This window comes from Zonotrichia albicollis, chromosome 2 (assembly GCF_047830755.1).
Source record: "Zonotrichia albicollis isolate bZonAlb1 chromosome 2, bZonAlb1.hap1, whole genome shotgun sequence".
Lineage (NCBI taxonomy): Eukaryota > Metazoa > Chordata > Aves > Passeriformes > Passerellidae > Zonotrichia > Zonotrichia albicollis.
In genome coordinates, this window is record NC_133820.1 from 37443175 (window position 1) to 37466998 (window position 23824).

Sequence of the window (23824 nt, forward strand, 5' to 3'; positions counted from 1 at the left end):
GGTTAAAACTCCAGCATTCCAGGTGCTGCACAAACCTAGCAAACCATCCTGCATCCCAGGAAATTCTGCTCTGGATCAACAAGACATGCAGAAGGATGATGTAAGGAGCAAGCCAGTAGCAAGGGATGGATAGTATAGCAGAATACTGACAGGGCTATCATGGGAATAAAATGTGAAGATGCTACTAATGTCACATCAAGATTGCACAATCAAAAGGTGATAAATGGAAACATTAAGATTCCTATGACAACTTCCTGAAAATGGCAATGCAGCTGTTTTACTTACAGTAAGGTCTATAGCTGAAAACACATTTACAAGAGCATTTGGAAGTAGGTTTTGAAAAATACCCAGGTATGAGAACATGATGCATGTGCAGCAGGGCTGAGTTACCACTGCTGATGGATCTGCAGGTTTCTGGTTTTAATAATCACTCTCAGAATATCTGTGAGATTTTAGAGAAGGAATAGGGAAAATGAAACATGGAGAGAAAAATGCAAAATCGCTGGCAAAACATCAGGTTGCCCTAATTATAACCTTCTGGTAGCAGCTGTTGATACAGACTAAGAAGTGTATTCTTTGCAGCCCCCTAATGCTCTGAGGGTGTGAATGCTCAGAGACTGAAATTTCACATGCTCTGTCTGTAGGGACCAGCATTTCTGTTTATTTCCTAATATTTTTCCCCCATCAAACTTATTCAAATGCCCAAGAAAATCAGCGACTGCCTTATATTTTGAATCTGGGATAAACGTGCCGTGGTTTTGATTGGAAAGCCAATACAAGAGCAAAATTTGGCAATTATAAAAAACATTTTCCCACATCACTCAAAGCCGCATAGGGTCTCCCCTGCCAAAAGACAGAAAATAAAACTCACCTTTGTCCAGAGAAGTAGTGACCTTGCAAGCCTGGGAAATTGTACATTCAAGGGCAATGTGTCAGACTATTATGAATGGGAAAAACAAGGCTCTCGTACCAGTGCTCACTACCAAATAGGCTGGCCTAATAACATTCAGCTCTCGGCTGCATGGTCACTGCCTACTGCCAGTCACATCAAGGATAAGTACTAATGGCCAAAGTCATTGTAGTTACAGAATTAGGCAGGAGGAAGAAAAAAGCAGCAGCAGGCAGGCAGAAATCCTTTTTTTATATGAATAAAATTTTATTGAATTTTATACAATTAGAAAGAACAAAGAAAGAGGAGCAAACAGTCTTATGGAGGGTAGGAACCAGAAGAGCTTTCCCAGTAGAGGAGGGTGCCTGCTGAGGGCAGTGTTCCTGTAAATGTCACACAGGGGTTGTTACAAAAGCAGAGAGAATGTGTCTGGGCTTTTCTTTGATTGTTTTGGGTTTTTTCCTTCCCCCATTAGGGTTTCTAAAGCCACTCTTCTTCCCCCATCAATCCTACCACCCAGCAGCAAAGAGAGCAGACAGGCAGGAAACTGGACTGCACCAGTGAAATGTGTGCACACACGGAGTAACCACCTGGGGGTTTTGCACACATTCTGGATGCAGTGCTGTAGAGGGGGAAAGAGGGGATTTTGGATTTTTTATCTCCTTTTTCTTTCATTTTTCCTTTTTTTTTTTTTTTTTATTCTATTTTAAGAAAAGAAGGCACAAAATCTCAGCCAAGCTTCAAACCTAGTGCTGCTTGGGAGCTCCCAGTCTCCCAAAAAGCCACTGTGTCCACGTGGGAACCCAGCCCTCACCTCTCCCTCCTCCTCCTCAGAGTCTGTGCTTGCATTTGTACTGCTCAGGTAGAAGGCCCTGCCCAAGGTTTGTGCACTGCTAGGGAAAGTAAAGCCGTGCCGGGACAAGGAAAGTGGGGATGAGGAAGAGTCTGTTGGCTTAAACAGACCCTTTTCCAATGTGAGAACTATGGAAGTCACCTGTGACTCCCCACATTGCTTTTCCAAGAGCAGACCTGGGAGGGCTCTGGTGCTTTTTGAGGTGATTGCTGCCTTTGCCTGTGCAAGGCTTGGTGTTATGCAGGAGGGCCAAAACACCTATCCAGGTGTGGCCTCTTTGAACCAGTGCTCTCTAGGAGAGGAAATCCCAGCCCTCAGTCCAGCCCTCCAAATGGCATCAGATTCCTACAGAGGTTTCAACTCTTGGCTTTGATTAAGGCTATTTAGTTGCAATAGAAAAAATAGAGGTGCCAGCCAAAACCACCTGCCAGGCTGCAAGGAGATGGCAGGACCACTGGCAGATGCCACCAGTACCCAGTCCCAGGACATTGAGGAAGTGGGAGAGGCAGAGAGATAGTGTGTGGGCTTTCATTAAGCCTCTGCATTCTAAAGCAGGAAACAAATCCTGCTAACATGTCTGTGCACGTGGGAGAGCAGGAATGAAAACTGATGCCTCTCTATGAAGGCTCCAAGCCCTGCCATGCTGCCCAGCCCTGCATAGCCTGATGAATAAAATCCACCATGCAAACATCAAAGTTGTGGGGTTTGAAGTCACTTGCCCCAAATCAGAGCAGCCCAGGGGCAACAGATGCCTCCTGAGCCTGCCTGGTGCTCCATTGCACCACCCTGCTCCTCTCTGCCTTCTGAATAACCCCAGCAACACCCCAAAAAAAGGGAAAAAAGAAATCCAAGCCCTAGAGCAGCAGCAGCAGCTTCAGCAGCAGCAGCAGTGGTGCAGCCTTGCCCTGCACCGAGTGTCTCAGGGAAAGATGCTCAGACGGCTGCATCCTCCACAGCTATAAACAGGGCTCTGGTGGCACTCCAGCCTAGTGCAGGAGAAACACCCAGTCTGAGGATCTGCTTGTGTCTGTGTGTGTCTGTGTGTGCTGAGGTGGGGGGAAGAACCGCAAAAAATAAAGACAAATGCTTCCTGGCCCACACCCTCACCCGACCATCAGCTTGCCTGGGCTGGTGGCTGTGCCTTCATCTCCCCTCCAGCCTGTTCCATGCCTCCTCACACCCAGCCCCAGTGCACAGTGCTCCCTAATCCAACAGTGGAGCCAGGGCCATGGGAAGCTGGGACTGCGCAGCCTTCCCTGCCCCAACACAGGTCATCTTCCTCTTGGAAACAAAACAGCAACAACAATGGAAAAAAATAATATATATATATATATATACCTCCCCAACCTCCCTGAAAGACCCAAATGGATGGAATCAGTCCCCAACAAAACCAACAGGAAATAAAAGCAAAAGTTCCCCCCAGGGTCAGGCCCGAGTGCATGTCCCAGCTGGGGCCCAGCAGCCCAGGAGCACATCCCGACCTCCCTGCTCCTCTGGCCTTGGCACATCTGTGGCGTCCATTGGCACGAGGAGCTCCAGCAGCTGGGGGGAGAGCGGCTGGGCCAGGGCTGTCCCACCAGCTGGCAGCAGCCTCGAGAGGGGAGGGCAGGTGGAGAGGGAAGTGTGTGACCCCCCCACTGCCTCACTGACTTTCAGGAAGGAGTAGGGTCTCTTTGCCCCACCAGGGATGAGAGGCCCCTTGCTCAGCTCTCAGCCGCCCACACGGTCCTACACCAGGGAGCCAGCCCGGCTCTGGGCGGGCACCATGACGGGCACAGCCCCGATGCGCTCCAGCGTGGCCTGGCTGACTGCATAGGAGCGGGTGTGCGGCAGCCGTGGCTTCCTGCCGACCGAGCCGTTGCTCCGGATCACCTCCTGAGGCGACGGCGCCGTGCTGGCCGTCACCACCAGTGTCTTAGGGGGAGCCGGGGACGGGTGGCCGCCGTTGGCATAGACGGGGCGGGCACTCGTGCTCCCTGAGCGGGAGAAGGGGGGCTGGTGAGCATCGTTGCTGTTGCTGAAGCGGGTGAAGGAGTCTGTGGCGTGGTTGGCTTTAGGATCGTTCCAGTAGCGGCTGTTGTAGGTGTTGGAGGAGGTGAGGGTGTCGTTCTCTGATGAGGATGCATCAGCATGGAATGTCTTTGTGGCAGAGGAGCATTTGGGTGGCAGTTCATCCTCTCTGGGAAGAAGAAGGTGTGAAGACATAAGGAGGACACTCGCCCACTTGTCCAACACCCCCACCCCTAACTACCATGCTGGGGTCATCGATCCAAGGAGAAGGACAGCACCAATGTGAATCAGCATTGCTCCTTGGCCTGTTCGCTCGTCCTTCTCTGCGGGACCTACCTATGTGTAGGTCCTGTGTGCTCCCGGTGCCAAATTTGCCACTGAGGCAAATAACCCATGCTCAAAGAAAGTCAGGCAGTGCCAGACAGTGATAGCTGTGACTGTAACCTCTGTGACTGGTGAATATCACAGCTGTATCTCCAAAGCTTTTTAGCTATCATTATGCTGGCATTATGGGTCAGAATTCCCACCACATCACTCTCCTACAGAGCTAACAACATGAAGTCCCATCCCTCTTGCTGGCAGAAGGATTAAAGACATTAGAGGCAATACTGAAAAGAAGATGTGTTGTTACCATTTTTCATTTTCTCCCTCCATTTTCTGAATATATATATGGGCATCTGACCTGGGGGAACACACTCAGGTTTAACAAAAATGAGGTTTCCAATTTCACTCCTGTCAGCTACAGCTTTTGCTTGGAGGTCCCCCATCACCAGCTTTCCCTGACCCTTACCTTATCTCATTGGGAATTTCCTCCTCTTCTTCTTCTTTGTGTTTATTTTTCCAGTAGAACAGTGCTACAGCCACCAAAACAATGCAAACAACGAGCACAACGGCACCTGTGGCCACCGCTCCTGCAATCAGGCCGATACTCCGTGGATGAGCTGTGGAGATGATTGAACAGAGCATGAAGAAGAAATCAGGGATGGGCTGTGGCCATCTGTAAGCACATGAAACTGCGTGGCTTGGGAGGGGAGAGAGGCAATGTTCCCATTCCAGGGCATGATTGTCTTCTGATGGAGAAGCATGTGGTGGCTCACAGCAAACATGGTTACACACCTTACTGTCACAAGACAGAAACAGGTGGCCAAGCCTCCCCTGGCAAAATACTTACGTGCAATGACTTGCAGGTCCAGAAGGCAAGTGCTGGTTCCAATGGCATTTGAAGCCACACATTGGTAAAGACCTGAGGACACAGTGCTGATATTTCGGAGAGTGACAGTGCCCTGGACTTGGTCTAGTCAGAGAGAAAAGAAGGATTTAAATCCCTCCCCCGCTTGAGGAAAACCATGAAAAGGCAAAGCCAGTAAATAGAGAATTTTGGTGTGAGACTATTAAGAGAGAAATAAATTAGGAAATAACCTTTAGATGGAAGCATTGTGTGTGCACATACACACACAGAGACAAGATTAGGCCTTAAGGAGCTTACACTACATGTTTCCTTCTCTTCTTATACAGGAATTTCTGCAGATGAAAGCTTGGGACTCTCAGCATTGTATAAGAATGGGGAAGAAAGAGATGCAAAATTACCTATACCCAGATCTACTTGTTGAATTCAGTCTTGCTCTGCAGAATCCCCACTCTCCCATCTCTGGGCTCCCCATCTCCTGCTCTGCCAATATTCCTCATTCCTGAATTATATTAAACTGAAAGGTGGCATATTCTTAAAATACAGCAAGATAAAGGGCAAAAGTACAGCCGTCAGTATTTGATCAGGACACCTAGGCTAAGAAAACCTAAGAGTGGGACTTGAGGCTGGGAAACACCAGTTTGATCAGAGCCCTGCTTCTCTATACATCTGAAAAGCATCTCTGGCAGTAATTTATTGGAGAACTGTGGCATCAGTTCCTCATGGAGAACTGTGAGAAGCTGGCTGTATTTCCCCAGGATGATTCTGCCTCTCTTTTCCCTGCTTCCATTCTATAAGTCTTTCATTTGGTTTAAAATGCAGGTGGGTTGGCAGCTGAAATTTCCAGCCACATGCCAACATCTAGAAATCACACTCTCTCTTTTCCATTCGACCCAATCCTTGTTTTTCAATGGGGAACATGTTTCTGGACCAGAAAAACCCACAAAAATTGAAGTGGCCTCTGGAGGGTGCCCTGTCCACCGTGGGCTTTAGGAATCTTCGCTCCAATAAAGGCACCATGCAAATGATGGCAGACGCTCAGTGAGCCATGCCACCTCTGGTAGCTCAGACAAGGGACAGCCCAGGCTGCCACCTGGGAAATAAGAGGATAATCAACAGAATGAGCACCTTGTGTGGCAGTTGGGGGCAACTTGGGAACATTGTCCAGTTTCTCCCAGAGGTATGTTGGCCGGGGAATGCCTTCTTCTGAGCTGCAGGTCAGTGTGATATCGCTGCCCACGTCCAGGGACCCCTGGATTCTGCAAAGCGGGGCAGAAGGCGGAACTGCGAGAGAAGAGGGGAAGGTGATAGCAAATCAGGGAATGTGACCAAACAGTGGAATGCAGGCTCACTCCGGACATGTGCTGCTGGGGAAAGCAAGGACAGTGGCATGAGCTGTCAAGAGGACAAGAAGGAGGCAGCAGACAAGAACTCATTATGGTTTGGGGGGAGACAACTCACACAAAGATTCCTGACCCACCAGCCCATCGGGGTTACAGATTACTGCTGACTTTCACAGGACCCAGTTCTCTTAGACCTCTCCCTTGAAAAAAAGGTGAATATTTCTGTCTTTGAGATAGCAAGGATGGTGAAAGTTAACAGAACTATAGACAAATTTACTGTGATTTGGTTTTGCTTTCATATCCCTATAGTGGCATGCACTTTGGAGTATTTAGCATCAATGGACGCATCCAGAACTAACAGCTTTCATGGAAAGGAAGCAAAGATATAAAGTCATTCTGTCCTCCTGTTGCTATGCACCAAACCCCTTACGCTCCATTCAGCCCTCTGGGATGCCCTCATATTTTATTCCTGCTACTTTGCAACTCCATATCACAATACCACCCAAAAACTTTCTCTCCACCACATTTAAAAACTTCATTACACACTGCCTGCATATGAAGTCTATGTGCCCTACAAACTCCCACAGTCTCCAGAAGGCAGCCCATTCCTCACCACAGGATATCTGTGGGCTCAAAGGCACATAGTACTGTGTTGCTCATGATGCACTGTCATGCACAGAGGTCCCCTTGTCCCTGCCCCTCCCCCCTTCCCCCCATAATACCAATAAACACACCCAAGACAGTAAGTCCAATGACTCCAATATTCCTGACGCCTCGGTCGGGAAGATTGTTGACCAAACACTGGTAGGTGCCAGTATCTGACAGCTGAGTGTTGTTGATGAAGATGGAGGCACTGGTGGTTGGCATTGTCACAGCAAACCCCACTCGCCCATAGAACTGGGGTGCACCACCAAAGATCTGACCCCCTTGGTAGAGAATAACCTGCAAAAGAAAGGAAGGCTCAAACAACACTCTGCAGGAGCTGAGCAAGGAGGAAGAACAGCAAGCAAAACATGGGCTTCCAAAGCCAAAAGGACCAGTTAGTAAAATGTCTCTGAATAAGCAAACCTCAATATACATCCTAGCAATGGTGTTTTTTCCAAAACAGGAACACACTCTGTAGCCCATTTTATGTCAGTAAAAATGTTCATAACAGATCAGAAAGATACCCAAATCTTCTGGTGTAGCTGGATTGGCAATACCAGCCTCCTTCATATGATAGTCATTACCTGCCTGGACAGGATCAATGTACAGAAGCAGAGGCTCTCAGCAGGTCAGTGAATACTTTGAAGAAAAGCATCTGTGGACAGTATCATTTTGAGTCTCCATCAGTAAGATCCTGCCATGATTTGACACTGTTTACTGAAGGACTTTGGGATGAGCTGGATGACAGGCAGTGCAACCTTTGAACCTGCACAGCCTCCGCCAGTCAGACTGTGCTCAGACCAAGTCCCTGAGGAGCAAATATTCTTCAGTGCAGGTTCTCACACTGAATACAAAATGTGATCAGGGCAGTGTGACCCAAGATGTATTTCAGAGAAAAGGCGTTCTTCTGTTGTCAGAGTATGTGGGCAAAAAACAGACCAGCAAATCTCAGGTTATGATTCCTGTGCCCACCATTATATACTCTCATTTGCTAGTATTCATAAGAATGGACTTGCAAAAGCTACAGGCAGTGAAAAAATAAGAAGGGAAGTAAAAGAGACAATGAGTCTAGGAGAAGTTATGTGTTGGAGGACATTTTACATAGATTTCACAAGTTAAAGCTGCAGCAACTCCCAGGCCCCAGGCCCTCCAAATTCCATATCCAGTGCACCAAAACCTGGATTACATTTCCTGTGCTATTTTGAGCACACATACTACCAGAGGCCCAGGGCAGCAACACAGTATCACATACACTTGCCCCAGCTGCACATCCAGGCAAGGACACAACGTGCATCTGTTAACAAAACCTTGAAGAAAACGGATTCATGTGATACCCAGAGAGCACATTCAGCAGTTAAAGGACAGTGAAGTTCTGGGACCACCATGGACTCAGCATCATAGAGGGCCTACATCCAGAATATGGTGGGGAGCAGGAAAGCCCCAAGGAAGTACCTGCTCCTGTAAGAAAAGACCTACCTGCTGGGGCTGGTTGGCGTTGGAAAGAGGAATGACCATCCAGATGACATTAAGGTTAGTGAGAGCAGCGTTAGTGGTGAAGGTGCAGGGCAACACTGCTGTCTGGCCTCGGGCAACCTGGATACTCCCTGAACTGACTGATACCTCCAGGGCACACACCAGACCTGGAAAGAGAGGGACACACAATTCAAGCATTTCAGGAGAAGGACACACAGTTCAAAGCACTGCAGATGGTCCCATACACTTGCAGGTCACAACTCAGTATCCCATTCCTACACAACTGTACCCTACTATATCTGTCTAAAAGGAATTATATTCCTTCCTCACAGATCATTCTGCTCTCATGCAGACATTTTTTACAGACAAATGTAGATATGTGGTCCTTTTAATTGTGGGCACTCTAGTTTCAGAGCCTCTGACAACAGCAGTGATTTTTTTTTTGGCAACAGGTAAAGGGCTATAAGAACAACCAAGCTGTCTCTAAGAGAAAGAGATATGTTTTCAAACCCATCATTCTTAGTGATACCCAGCACCAGGGAATGAGAAAAAGAAACTGCAATATTAACCAAGAAATACAGTTCTCCTCCAGCTTCTATGCTTCATAAAGTACAGCAAGACCAGATGTATTTTAACAATATTTTTAATTTAAAGGGTTAAAAGTTGAACTATTTTCCAGTCCAGTCCTTTCTATTTAGGTGATGAAAAATTACTATTGCTACTGGAAGATCTCATCAAATCTCATTTATTTTCCAGAATTTCTACCATCCACTTCTTTGCATTCCACATAGACTGCACAAAGATGAAAGCCTGATAAGCACCAGCTTCCCAGTACAACAGCTCAAGGCTGCCATTTTAAGTCTGCAAGTCACACAGGGAAATACCTCTGTTCCTACCACCAAAATCTTGTCAAATGAAACTAACCAAGGGGTCTCCACCACCACTTCAAGTTGCACTGAAATGCTTTAAACCATTTTTCTCCACAAAATCAAAATATTGACTATAAAAAGGTATATCTCTCTATGATAGCTCACCATTTTCTTGTTCAAAGCACGTGGGAGGGTGCTGGAGAAGAAGGCAAGGAGTTTTCAAGCTCCAAGCCAGCAGCAGAATACTGCTAGCATCCAGGTGCTATCTTCAGACCACCCTATTCTCCTTCTGAACCCAGGAAGGGCTGCCTGAAAAATTTCTGTCTTCTGCCAAGAGACAGTGGTTTGCTGAAGGTGAAATGCTTCATGAGAAGAGTTTTCTATCTGAACTACCAAGATATCAAATAGGCTGATGCCTGAGGCAAAGGTGAGTGTCCCCACATGCTTGGCTGCTGAAATCCCTCCCAGACTGCCTAATGTAGAAATGCAGCACCAGAGCCTGAAAGTGCTGAGCTTCAGATGCTGGGAACCCAAAGATTCTAGCACCTGAACAGCCTTCCATGTGTTCTGGTGTTTGAAGTGACTGCTCCAGAGTTGCACTACTCCAGGACTTGGCAAATACTCAGCTGCCTCTTCCAAACTTCCATTCCTCCATCCACATCTCCCACCTTTAAAGCCCAACATAGTTGAGGGAGGCTCAAAAATGCTTCAGAACACAGTCAGACAAAATTTCACTCTAACGTCTTCAAGTGAAGTTCACAAGTTTCTTACTTTGTGGGGAAAAAGCACCCCAAGTCTGACTTTCCTCATTGTCTTGGGACATACTTAAAAATATGGAATGTTTTGGAAACCCCTAGGGAAACAGTTACTCACCAGTGCTAACAACTCTGAGATTTAGGTGGCGGATAAGAAACAGCTGGTGGAACCTTAATCCATCAATCTCCTATGCAAGTCTTTCCGTAGCAAGCAGAAGTAAATAACTGGAAGAGCCAGGAATAAGCATCACCTTTATCACAAGGCATCTGCCTTCCAGCTATGTCTGTGGGCAACAGGCTGGGAATGCATTTGGACTCCTCATTTTCTTATGGCTGGCAAGGCAGTGGCAGTAGCCCAAAGCCTGGAAGTGATCCATGTCAACTTTGGAGATCTCTCTTGCTGAATGTGACTCCAGCAAGGAATTGTCTTTTCTGCAGGCTGAAATTTGAAGGCTGTCTTGCCACGACTACTCATCCAGTCTAGCATCATGAATGTCCTAACCAGTGTGCAGGGAGTCACAATGGTTTGAACATCTATTGGATTGACCTCCCTCTCCAACATGGGGTGGGAAGTTCTTCTGTTATGTTGAGTGTAGCTTTAATGAGATCCTCTCCATGAGAAGAAAAGAAACTACTCATGCAATTTGGAACAATACTGTGTGTTTTTCGGTCTCATTCCTTATCCCTTCCACTTTACCTTCCATAAAAAAACCACACATTCAAATCCTTGTCATTCAGAAAAAGTAATACATAAGTGTGAGTGTTCCAATTTACTGGAAAAGTCAGACTTTGCAGTTTGCTTTGCAGGATTAGTTACATCAATCACTCAGTCATCAAGATGATGAGGTTTTCTAATCACCCTCTTCCTACTCCTAATATTTATTATTAGTTGATTGTAAACATCCTGCAGAATAATAAAAACACTAAAATAGAACATGCATAATTTATTCACCATAAAAATACTTTTTGCTACATTTGAGAACTTCGCAATGTACTCATGAGCAATTTTAAAGATGAAAGAAAACACATATTCACTTTTCCCTGCCAGTACCCCACTCTTATACTGCAACACCCTACAGCCCACATTATCTCCTTTTCCTTTCAAGGCACCACAGCATCCCTTTTAATTTGAATGCCACAGAGCAGGGAAGCACCAAGGAGGAGCTGAGGTCTCCGTTCATTTCTCTTGTCAAGAGGAGCTGCTTTGAACCTGGCCTGCAAGATGAGCAAAACCCCCCACGACCACACACACACTGTCCTATCTCTGTCTTGTTAAACCACCAGGCAAGCCAGTTCCTCAGGCTTGCCTTTACCTCAGGCAGCCCAGGGCATGCAAACTGCTCCTTGGCCCTTTTTTGGCTCTTTTGGTATACAAGGCAGGTGGCACTTAGGACTCATTTTGTTAAGCTGAATGGCACCTGCAGGGCTACAGCTGGGGAAAACACACACAGCCACTTCTGACAAGGAAGATTGAACAAGGCATGAGGAAAGGTAGGCAAACTCCTCCTCCAGCAGCATGAACAGGGAGGTAGGGTGGTGTGTTAGCACAGCACTGGGCAGGCAGTACTGTAACATGACTCCTTTCTCAGTGAGACAGCTGAAAGAGCAAAGGCCAAACCCTCTTCAGAAGCTGCACCATCTCAAGACTATCAGAAAACGTAACATTTACACATGCACTTGTCCATCTATGCAAGTATCTTTGTGACTGCATTCTTCCACACGTTTAACAGTCATGGCCCAAACACACAGATGGATGCACACAAAGTCACACACACTTAAAAACCTGTCTGCCCAGGGTGACACCAACTAGGAAAACTCAACCAAATGATTCGTGTTTAAACATTTCAAAATTGGGCATTGCAAAAATGTGGGTTTTTATTAATGCAAGAGGAGGGAGGCAGAGGAGAGAGGGGAAAAGAGATTTCAAATTTAGCATATCTATTGGGATAAGGATTTTACAATGCAGCCTAAGGAATGAGGACTTCAATTCCCTCGAGTAGATATAAATGCAAATATAGATATATGCACACACATACAGCCTACTAAGTCAGATTACACATAAGAGGTCAGAAAAATCAAGCAAAGCATGTTGTAAGAAGTCTCCTTCTGCAAAGTTACACAATCCAGGTATTTTCTAAGCATTCAGAAGTTTAATGACTTCAGAGAGACAAAGAATCGATCACCACCAAATCATCTCTCGGAATTGGATTACAATGGCCATTACACCCTCTCTTGTGACTGCAGTCTCCTCCTTACTTAGTAATTAAGCAGCCCTGTAAGCAGCATGCCCAGAGGATGAGCAGGGTACACCACTGTCAGCAGAAAGAGGAATGGGCCCTTCCTGTACGTAGGACACTTTGATCTTGGCTTGATTCAGCAAACGGCGTTCTCCTTTGATCCTGAGGCAGCAAGCTCCCATCACTAATTAGAAGAGTTGCTCCATTTTTCTGTCCCCTATCAGCAAACCAGTCAGCAGAAGAATGTTTTGGCTGCAGAGGCTCTTTCAGAATTTCTTCACATTTTTAGGCTCAAGTAATTATTCTGGCAACAGAACTGATTCCATTTTTGATGGCTCGCTGCTGCTGCTGCTGCTGCTGCTTTTCCAAGTAGCTGCTTTTCTAGCTCCCTCCCTGCTAAGCATGAAGGAGTCTATGTAGGTAATTTATACATCATGACACAAGCACATAGGACACAGTCCCACAACACACATTGCTCTCCCTGGTGGGTGTAAGGAGGAGTCAGATGCTGCCACATTTTCTAGCTGCCCTAGAGGGGTTGCAAGTTTCACAGAGCCTTCAGAATATACTAGATACAGTGAAACTGAGAGACATGGGCAAATCTAAGCACTTTGACTCATTCTAAGTTGGTAAAAAACATTCCCAGCTCCCACTCACTGCCACACCTTACCTCCAGAGATCACCAGCAGAATCAGCACTTGCTAGCACTTGCTAGCAGCAAACTCCTGATACCAAAGGCAGAGACTAGAGTACAGGTTCACTCTGCAGTGCTGGCAAGCCAGGGAAAGAAATGGCCAGGGGAGGAAGGAGGGAAGAAGGTGTGAAAGGGATGAAAGAAACCCTCAGCTGTGTGCATTCTGCATCTCCAGACCTCAAGGGAAAATGTGCAGGAATGTGTGTCACTGTGGGGAAAATGAGAATAAAGCTTGAAGCTGATTCAGCTTGCATCCGAAACCCAGGGAATGGCTGGAATGGCTCCTGCCTGTCCCAGCACAATTAGCAATCCTGCTGCCACATGCTGGGGAAGATACCTTTGGCAGTATGACATTTTGGATCCCTTGTTAGAGAGGCACAGTTGAGGTCACACAGAAGTTTGCAGAATAGGGTAGAAGCACAGTGTTCCATCTGGCAACCGCAGGCAATGGAGAGAGAAACTGCAGAGCAGTCTTTTTCCTGAGATGAAAGGAAAAGACAAGTTGCTGTGCTTTTTGCCTGGCTCACATCTCTGAGTCTGGGACCAAAGCTACCCCCTGTGCTAAAGAAGAGAAATGTCTTCCACCCTGAATGAGCTGAGGTACACTGCCAAGCCAACACACTGAGCAGCAGCAAAACCTACAGCCCAGGAAGGAGTGACTCACAGCAGGAGGAGGCAGGAACAGGAGCAGGCAGTACACCTGCCATAGGACCTGCCTCTGCAGCAAACACTCAAAAGCCCCTGAAAGTGCCTGGCTTGCAGTTGCAAACACAGAAAACATTGAAATTATCCAGCATGATATGACAGCATCTAAACTGGCTGCTCAACAAGATGCTTGAATACTGGTCTTGCCCATCCTCACCAGGGACTGTGTACCCTGCTTCATTCTAGACGTGGTACACTTGCTGGTTCAGAGTCTATCTAACCAAACACAGTATTTACCCAACCTAGTGTCTGGAGGCAGCTTGCAGTAGACTCCACCCTGCTTGGGGAACCAACATCACCAAGCACTGCAATGGAGCATAGATCTGAGCTTATGCCTAGCTAGACTATTTCCAGTTCATTAAGGAAATTCTACCATGGAAAAACTTCCAGGCTCCAAAGTCATTCTGCAGGGCAGATATCTGGGACAGATTCACACTGTCATAGTAGACTGCATCCTGGGTCCAAGGTGCCCTAGCACAAATTTTCCTGGGAAGGATGCTTGGTAGAAACCTCCTTGGAACAATAATAGTGGGAGAAATAGAGTGAGGAAGGAAGGGCTCCAGCAAACAATAGCCTCTCTGCCAGCTCTCTGACCTCTGCCTTTGCAAGAGGGCAAAGTTTGCTCCAGACATTCACAGGGGGATTGCTTCTGTGCCCCAGTTTGAGGGCACATGTTATACAAATGGCTGACAGGTCTAGCAATGGGATAGTAACCTGTGGGAGACAGTGGAACAGTGTATAAGGCAAAATAATTTCCAACATTTTCCTTCCTATCTTTGCTGGCTCTGCAGGACAGACTGGAGGAAATAGCAGGAAAACCATCCCATCTAGCATGGTTTAGAGCAAGGTCTCCTGTAAAACAGGTATTAAAACTATACTGATACTAACTTTTCCTCTGAGATGTTTGTAGTGTTAGCATTCCTGTTAAATGCAGATCAATAGGCACCTATATCCCTGGAGAGACCATCAGACACAGCTGGTGGTATCAAGTCATCCCCTCAGCATGGAGCTTCTCAAGTGAAAAGGTCCATTTTACACTAGTAAGAGTAATCTCAGGATTGCTGCCCAGCCTGTAGGATATGCAGGCTAGCAGACACTAATCCATGGAGAAAACACATTGTCAGGGTCTTGAAGTTGAGCCCTGCAGTGTTTCTTGCCAAGAACTGGACTAGCTGTTCAGTACCTCTGTAACTGTTCTGATCACACTGACCCTTCTTGCTTGCCATTTATAACCTAAACTAGACAGAAAACTAACAGGGGAAAATTCCTGCTGACCCACTCTACTCTGGCCTCAGCTGCTGACCAGTGAGCAGCAGTCACTACCACCCCTGCCATCTTCTCTTTTGGAAATAAGTCTTTCTCTGCAGGCTAGCTGAGAGGAAGACTTCAAGCAACTGACTGATTGGGATGACATAGAGCATATTTCCCTGTGCTGGACTCCCCAGTCTGCAGCTATAGACAGGATGAAGAATGGACCCAGTGACCAAAACAAAACTGGCAGGAAAGCTTTCAGCTGCACATACTTCCGGAATGGTGTCAGTTCCCTTCCATGTCCTTGTCAGAGGAGCTGGATCAGATGGTGCAGGGGTGGGAAAGGGGCTCTCATGACATACTGAGGAATTTGATTCTTTCCCTGTTTCTGACACAGACTCCCTGGATCCTGCTGAGCAAGCCAGACAGCTTCAGGTATCTTCAGAGGGTCCCCATTAGTGTGAGATCCTCATGTGCTCAGGTTTAGGCCTCAGTTTTAGCCTTGGTTTGCTGAACTGCTGAGTACTCAAACCTACTAGGGAAATCAAGAGGGGCTGTGCTCTCCAGGTAGCAGAGTTCACATGATGCTAAGCTCCCTAAGCACCTGAACTGTGCTTTTCCAATAGATCTTAATTCTTCTGTTTAATTAGTCACAGACTTGAAATGTAGAAGAAGTTTTTGAACAGTGAGGAGAATATAGTGTTAGAGCAACTTCTTGGCATGTGCTAAGTGGGAACAAGAAATCAAATCTGGTTTAGAGACGCAGCCTCCATGGCGCCAATGACTCAAATGCTCCTTCCCAGTCCTGGATTCCTGCTGTGATCCCAGTACAGGCTTCTCTTATATGCTTCTATCAAGCCTTGCTAAAGCTGCCAGGAGAGCTGCCACCTTTGCAGCTCCAGCAAGCTGTGACAGATGCAAGGCTTGCATCTATCTCTGCTGCCTTGCATGCAATATGTGTGCAAGTTAGAGGCAGAAAAACAACTGCATTGTATTATAGCAAGATTATAAAAATACAAAGGAACACTGAGAGGAACAGAAATAGCGTCTACAATGACATTAGCTAGGATGAAACTAATCAATGGCTGTGCACAGGGCATGCGTTAATCCCCTTTCCATGGTGTAGTGTTGCACTATTAAGTACATTATGGGAAGTTTAACACTTCCCCCAGATGCATGCGGCACTGGCTGGAAACAGAAACTGCTGCCATCTGAGCTGGCAGTCCTTGAATTCACAGCATTTGCAGAGGACTCAAGGAGCAGCTGCACTTCAGAGGTTGGGAGTTTTTTGCTGTAGCAGATGAGCAAGGCCAGAGGGGACTCAGGGGGGAACAGGAACTCAAGAGCTCACTCATTTCTCCCCAAAATTGAGAGTGGAGGGGTGGGTAATGCTAATTCAGCCCACTCTGTAGGACCATTTGGTGTCAATTTTGTCCATCCCTGGCTGTGCTTAGAATCAGAGTCATCAATGACTCATACCCTGGGACTCAGGTGGGCAAATCAGAAGCAGGCAATCTGTCTACAGAAGATAGCTGAAGGCCACACAAGGTAGGATACCCAAGGTACAAACAGAGTGGTGCATCCTTGCAACAGGATGCCAGTCATTTCCCTCTCCACAGGTCCTTCAGAGATGCCTGAAACACTATTTTCCAAATAGCAGGCACAGACAAGGAGGAAAGCAAGAGTTTAACTGGGCACAGAAAGTTATTTCCCTATTCTTTGTCTTTCAGAAAACTAAGACTGGAAAATACAGCTCTTTTTCCTTCACCCCCCTACTCCTGTGATAGATCAGCTCTGGGGAATCCTGCTGCAGTAACTTAAGATGTTGTCATCCTCTGCTGTTTGCCTTGTTGCTCAACACAAGGTTATTGCCCCAAAGCCAGCAAAAGCTGAAAAGAAGCAGTTCCTCTACCTCACAGCTAGGCATTAAGTAGCATAACCTGCTGAGGAAAGTATGGGCACATTCTAAGTTCTTTTGCCGTAAGAGGGGGAAGCTGTACTGCAGACACACTGTCGTGTTCTGCTCACTGCTACAGCAGAGGTATCATTCTACAGTAATGGATGTCTAGGAATGGGAACATTTTAAATGACCACAGCCAGTTACTTTAGCTGAAGTGACTTGGGGATGAAAGCTTATCAAATGTTCCTATAAGTACATTTAAGGTAAGAAGCTCAGCTTGAGTTTGCAAAAAGCCTGCAGCAACAGCTCTGAGCTGCAAACTTACCCATTCATCTAGCTGGATGCCAACATACACCTCCCACTTCCCTCCTCTTAATTATCTTACTGCTTGTCACAGCACACCAGAAATGAAATTCACCTTTTACACAAAGATTGGTATCTATGTTTCCAGAAAGAGGGAAAATGCACGGAGCTGACTGAGAAAGTGAAGGTACACATTGGCTTAATTTTCATGAAGCAGGTTGCAAAACCTCCCTGAAGCCAGCTCTTAACATTTGGGAAGCTCCATCATGGCCAGCCCTTGTCTCTGAAAGCATCCTCAAGCATCCCTGTGGGTATTCTCTAACAACACCTGAGCCCACGCATGAAAAGTACAGGTTAAGGCTGCATGGGATGAATGGAGAGCAGCATGTAACATGCTTACCCCAGAGTGGGCATCTAATTAGAGCTCTTGCCAGGCTCTAAAAGCAGAAATAGGCTTGAGTTCCCACCCTGCCTGATCCCATTTCTTTGCTGGTATTCTCCCAGCACAGCCCAGTCAGCAGAGATGTGTCACGCTGCGGATCAGTGCCAAGTGCAGGCACCAGCACGTGACACTGCTGACACAGCAGCGTTGTCTCCTTGGGGAGAAGGTATCCACTGGTGCCTCTACAAGAGAAATGGACCTGCTCCCAAGACTGGGGAACAGAGAGTCAGGGTTAGGAAGCTGAAATTAAAACAGGTCGGCAGAGCTTTACTAAGACACTCACTTCTATTTTCTGTTTGCCGAGACATAAAAAATACATTAACAGCCCAGCAGCTTTGTAAATGATTTATGGTCGAAAGAATAAATTTCTTCCTTCTCTCCTGGCTAAAAAAAAAAAAATACAAAAAAGATTGCAACAGTGATAAACTGCTTAATAAGGGAAAACAACTCAAGGTTTAAATAAATGCAATGGTATATTGAGTGGGAAGGACAGAGCCCATAAGGAATAAGATTAAAGTCCAGTGAAGGGAGTTGGCACAGGGGAAGGCAGGATGAATGGGTGGGCAGGCTGGAATATACAACTCATGGGGTCGGAAAAGGCAGCAGCAGCAGACAACCATCCTTAGGTCAAACTCCAGTGCAAGCATCCCAACCTATGGTTCATCCAACTGCTTTTACCCAAAGCATCAGGAACTATGTCCACCCTCCTCCAGAAGGAGGAAGAGCAGAGGGTGATGAACAAAAAAGGCACAGGGCTTGCACTATTAAACACAGGCTGGGTGAAGATCCAGGATGCTGGATCTTGTCTCCCTCCCTGCAGACCCCACTGATATAATCCTGGAGTCCTCAAGGAAGCTCCCTGCAAGGGGGGGGTTAAGCTGGTGGGGCCAGATCAAGTTCAGGTTGGAGGGAGAGGATGAGGACAGCTTCAGGAAGGAGAGCTTTAGGGAGAGGACTGTGGGGCTGCAGTAGTAGAATGAGAGATGGGATTGGGCCTTAGGAAGTTCAGGGGACCGTGGGCGGTGGGGTTTGAGGATTGGAAATAATTTCCAAGAAATGGCTTTGCTTCTCTAAACCAAACGCAGGGGAGTTCCTCCAAATGCCTCTTGGGGCCACCTCACCAGTCTTCCCCTGTTACTGAAATATTCCAGCATCATCATCACCCCATGGTTGCATGTGCTAGCCTGTGGGGGATTATGGTGGGGTCACCCCTTACCAAGGGGTGCCTAAGACACAACAAAATAAAATTAAATATTTTAAAATATTTGAAAAAAACAATTTTAAATATTTAAATATATTAAAATAAAAGCAACCCCCAAGGAATCAACCTCCCAAGCCCTTTCTGAGAGGAAAAGTTTTCATTAATAGACTGATCCCACTTTCCTTGAGGTCAGGAGGGACTGTCACCAAGGTGAGTATCAAATTCTTAAAGGATGTGGTCCAAAGATCCATAAGTTTCGGCTGAGCCCATGCCAACAAGTTGGCTATCTGCTTTCCATACCCATTTTGTGTCCTGTGTATGAAATGCTCTCAACCTGTGGAGTGCACAAGCTTTGCAAGTGGAAGGATACTTGACCAAAGTTTGTTGCTCACCACAGCTTTGAGCTGCCTTAACAGTTTTCCTGCTCTGACCTGACTGAGTCCTGCTCCACCAAAGCTGTCACCTGCATGGCCAGCAGGAGCCCACCTGGAGCCAGGGCTGCTCAGCCAGACACTGATGCCTGGCTGCATTTGATATGTCCTAGAAATTCCACTAAAGGCAGGTAAGTCAGTGGAGATATATGTTTAAAATTAGGCACATGTTTGAGTATCTTGCCAAACTGGGCTTTTAAAAAAAACTCCTGTAGTTTGTTCATAGGTGAGAGAGCCTTTAAGGCTTAAGAATGTGGAAAATCACCATGAAACTTCCCTGTCTCCAAACAAGACTGATTAAAGCAAAGCAGTCATATTGAAATTAGTTTACATGGGCATATTCAAAGACATTAGACCTCCATATCTTAAACTTCATTAATCCCAAACTACTTTGGATTTAAAATTATTAAAATCATTAAAAACAAGCAAACAAAAAGGAAACAAAAAAAAAAAAAAAAGAAAAAAAGAGGCAGGCACTTTTTCATTTAAATTGAAAGAAAGGAAAACCCAAATTTGTCTTTTGCTCTGGCAAATGTCAGGTCAGTAATTGAATGTTTCAGATTATGAGTTGAGTTGTCTAAAAGAGGTTGTAAAAGGACAATTTTCCACTGGGAAAAGAAGAGTTTTCATTAAAATCAAAATAGATTGTAAGACTATCAACTTTGATGACATTTTCAGTGAGTGAAGACAAAATGAATTGCTTTGACTTCCTCATTTAATTATGGTAATATTGGCACACTTCAGTTCAATAAGGTAAGAACACTTTATTTCAATCCATTTAAACTTTTGCCATATATTTAGATATTACATAAATTCCAACTTTGCATAATTTTATGCAGTACCAGTGCAGTGAATACACACATGCATACTTAATATGCTATGGCCTTTCAACATCATGTGAAAAGTCTCTTTTCCCAGTGGAAATTTACCCTGATTTTTGGTCCTTCCATTACACGACCTGATCTCTCACTATGAGAAAATGAAATGAAACAGAGAGGGTACATTAGGACTTCCCTGCAATAAATGTCCAGTTTGTTACCTGCTTTAGCTACAAACAACTCCATCTCTACAACAACAATCTTCTCATGGGAACACCAAGAGTGCTGGAGCTGTAGACGTTTCCATGTGAAGTTTGGTCCCCATGTGGTTTAAGGGGAGAGTGTCAGGCACAGAGACTTCCACACAAAAGCCACAGCACCACATAAATTTAAGCACTTTGCAGTCCTTTCCCAGAAGGAGAGTCACTCCATGCTCTTTGCCCTCTGGAAGTGCAATCTTTTCAACCTGTCTGCACCAAAACCCAAAGCTCTGGTTTAAGTGTTGCTGACTATAAATCAGTTCCCAACACTCCAGTCATTTGGGCTGATCATTCCCATGATGTATGTTGGAAGCAGGACCAACAGATGAAATGTACACAGCCAGATTAATACAAATCTGCTGTCCATCTGCTACGTGTCCTTTTGGCATGTGCCAGCACAGGGTGCAAAGACAAACACATCCCAGAGCTGAGAGGCTCTCCCTGCTCATCATGTACCCAGAGCTGAAGCATCTGCAGCTCTAAGCATCCAAGCCAAGATCACTGAGCCTGATTTTTTCCCAGATGCCGCACACTTTCCCCTCCAGCCAGTGCCAGCCCTCCGGCACTCTAGTTGTGTACACAGCATCACACTGAAAAACTCGAATGGCAGAAAGTTGCACTGGTAGCTCTAAAATATGCCAGGCAGAAATGCAGAGTCTCCATTTTGTAGTGAGGAAAACCAAGATGAAGCGAGGATATAACTCACCCAAACACCATGCAGCAGGTCAATGGCAAGACAGGAAAAGGAATTTAGAACTTGATTCATGGCCCTTGCTCTGCCTATTAATCACTCTCTCCACCACTGTACTAAGTATTAGTATTGATTTCAAATTAACACACACACACACATCTTATCAAGGAGAAAAAAGAATAACCAAGAAAGTTCACTGTGTTCAGCTCCATTGGAGGTCAACATGATTCTATAAGCAAACATTTTCTGCAAGCAGCCCTGGCCCAAAGCATTTCAGGCTGGGAGGAAAAAAGCAGGCACCTTCAAGGAACTATCAAATGCTCCAAAGCCTTTGAGCAGCTTTTCAAAAAACACAAAGTACAATCATAACATGCTTGCAATACAGAAAGGAGACTTTGGGAGCACAGATGCTGCTGTTACTGTACCTGACAATGCAGCTCCCTCCTTACCAACTTATTTCTGATGCCAAGATCTGGAGATAACCCCAGATGACCAAGCCCCACAGTGCCATCTGATTTTATGCTTGCCCTCTCTTCTTCCCTTCCCATGATGTCCTGAATTACCTTTTACAACAGCTGCTAACTTTTGCAGACATAAAACTGCTATGAGCTTCCCTTGTCTTTTAAAGTAAAAGTCTCAGGAAAACATTTTGCAAATTTTCCCTCTGCACCAAGATGTTCCTTATGCCCAAGCAGCACAGTACACAACTGCTCTGAACTAACATTTTTTCTGCACAGCTGGCTCAGTTTTTCACACAGATGTTGTTTCTCCTGCCAAGTCTAAAAGTACACAGAGCAGCATTAATATGAAAGAGCCCAATTGGACAATGGTTTAACAACAAGTTGAAAATTCCCCAACCACAGCCTGTGTGTTGGGTTTTCCCTTTCCTTTGTTTTTTGCTGGTTTTTTTTGTTTGCTGTTTGTTGGGAGTTTTTTGTTGGTTTGGGGGTTTTTTTATCTATTTTTTTATATTTTATGTACCCAGCAGGGAGAAAAAGGGACAAAAAAGGTAAAACAGAACAAAACCCTACGAAGACGCTGAAGTAAGTCTTAGCCTTTCAGGGGTGAATTCCCTTTCTGAAATTTGAAACACATGTTAATCTTTAATGTTAAACCATGGATTAAAAATTAATTCAAAAATCTCACAGTTTGGAACACTTACAAGTCCACTGCATTATTAAAATCTCAGATCAATGCTACTCTGCATAATGAAGTCTCCCCAAACTCTTTCTTTTCTCTTGAAACCAAGAGCAGGTACTCACTGCTCTCCCCAGGTGTCCTTAAAACTCAGAGAAACCTACTTGTGGTTCCCAAGAGCTGGAAAAGGCTGAGCCCTCAATTTTACTTACCTTTTTCCGCTCCTTTTCGTTTGCCTGGAGGAGGAACCAAGGGACCAGGCAGCATTGGTCCCAGCAGAGGTGTTGCATTTTCCACAAGTATTTTTGGAGCCATGGCTCTCTTACCAGCTGCTGCCTCACAGCTCTGCAGGAAGCTGAGCAGGAGGTTTCCATCTCAAGAGTCTGTGCTACCACGTCATTTACCATAAGGGGTAAAAAGTTTCTCTTTAAGCATCACTGTTTTTAACAGCTGCCTCAGCACAGTTATGCCAGCAATTACCATCACAAAACAACCTCTCTCCTATGCTCTTTTCTGCACTCTCAGGCTCGTTTCTGTCCAAATCCTCCACCTGAGACCATCCTCAGGAGGCTGCCTTCACCTGCAGCCAGCTGGGTCCAGGCCAGATGAACCACGGTGCCAGCTGAGGTAAGCGCTGCCCGCACACCTCCTGGGTGAGGAAGCTGCACGGGCAGCCAGCACAGCTCTTGGAGGGGACTGTCCCCCTCAGGGAGGTGCTGATGCCTCTCTGACCCTCCAGATGCTGTCAGAGGAGAGGACATCTCATCTGCAGTCAGGGCTGCTACCCGCTGTGTGATAGGTACTGTGTGAGAATGGATAGGCTGTGCTGCCTCACATTTGGGCCCCCCTAATATCACCGGGCTCTGGGTGAAAATGAAGCAATTTGTTCCTAGCTTTAAATCAGTGTTTGTACTCAGGGAGAAAAAGAAACAAATTTTAAAAATTGCACAGCAGGGTTTAAACACCTACAAATCGCACTTATCTCTCCCTTGTTTATCATAACTTTTCCTGCCATAGTTGCTAATGGAAATAATAATAATCACTGTAGTAGAATCATGCTTTGGCTTCTTTCCCAGATTCTCCTCTTGCTCACCAGGCAGTGAAGTCATTGTATCACCAAAAGTTCACAGACACCTGGTTTCACAGGAGTGCCACCATGAAAGGTTTTGACAGCTTCCCATGGAAGCTGAGAAAGCAGAAGAGTAAAGGAGGAGAGCCCTTGACTTGGGGACAGGGGAGTGATGGGCAGGAGGACAAAAAAGTGGCAAAACTCCACTATATTTGCCAACAGTATAAAGTAAAGAAAACAATAATTATGAATGAATAGACAATTCAGCACACAAATAGTCCTGCTCAGGATGCTGACGTGTTCTCCCAGCAGGATCTGAGCTCCCCTGGGACCCAGAAGAGACAAGGATCAACAAGCCCAGATGACAGGCCTTTGCTTGTGCAGAGCCAGACATGAGCTCTCACTTTCTGGCCTGGTAGTTCATCTTCCAAATCATCTCTCCTTCCATAAATTCAGTCTTCTACTTTTAAACTCATGTGCCCATCAAGTCAAATTACAATTAAAACTCTGCAAGTATGGCAAAATATATTCATGAACATCTGTTTGAATAATGAGCCTGAATTTGCTTCGACAGTATTCATCCGACCTGCTTTCCTTGCCTTCTGCGAGTGCTCACACCACCCCTGTCAGTTCAAAAATCACAACATGAGGCAGAAGCTGCT

At 45.9% G+C, this 23824-nt stretch overlaps 1 protein-coding gene across 3 annotated transcripts in view; it reads right to left on the minus strand.

The window, feature by feature from the left end:
• Positions 1–1552: 1552 nt before the first annotated feature.
• Positions 1553–23824, minus strand: part of IGSF11 (immunoglobulin superfamily member 11) — a 104688-nt gene continuing 82416 nt past the window's right edge. For all 3 annotated transcript variants that reach the window (XM_005486130.4, XM_014266403.3, XM_026792818.2), the window contains exons 2-7: positions 8403–8566; positions 7016–7223; positions 6067–6222; positions 4924–5046; positions 4543–4693; positions 1553–3921 (exon numbers count right to left, since the gene is read on the minus strand). In XM_005486130.4, the coding sequence (XP_005486187.1) occupies positions 3471–3921; positions 4543–4693; positions 4924–5046; positions 6067–6222; positions 7016–7223; positions 8403–8566 (1253 nt within the window). In that variant the 3' untranslated portion in view covers positions 1553–3470. The remainder of the gene's footprint in view (positions 3922–4542; positions 4694–4923; positions 5047–6066; positions 6223–7015; positions 7224–8402; positions 8567–23824) is intronic.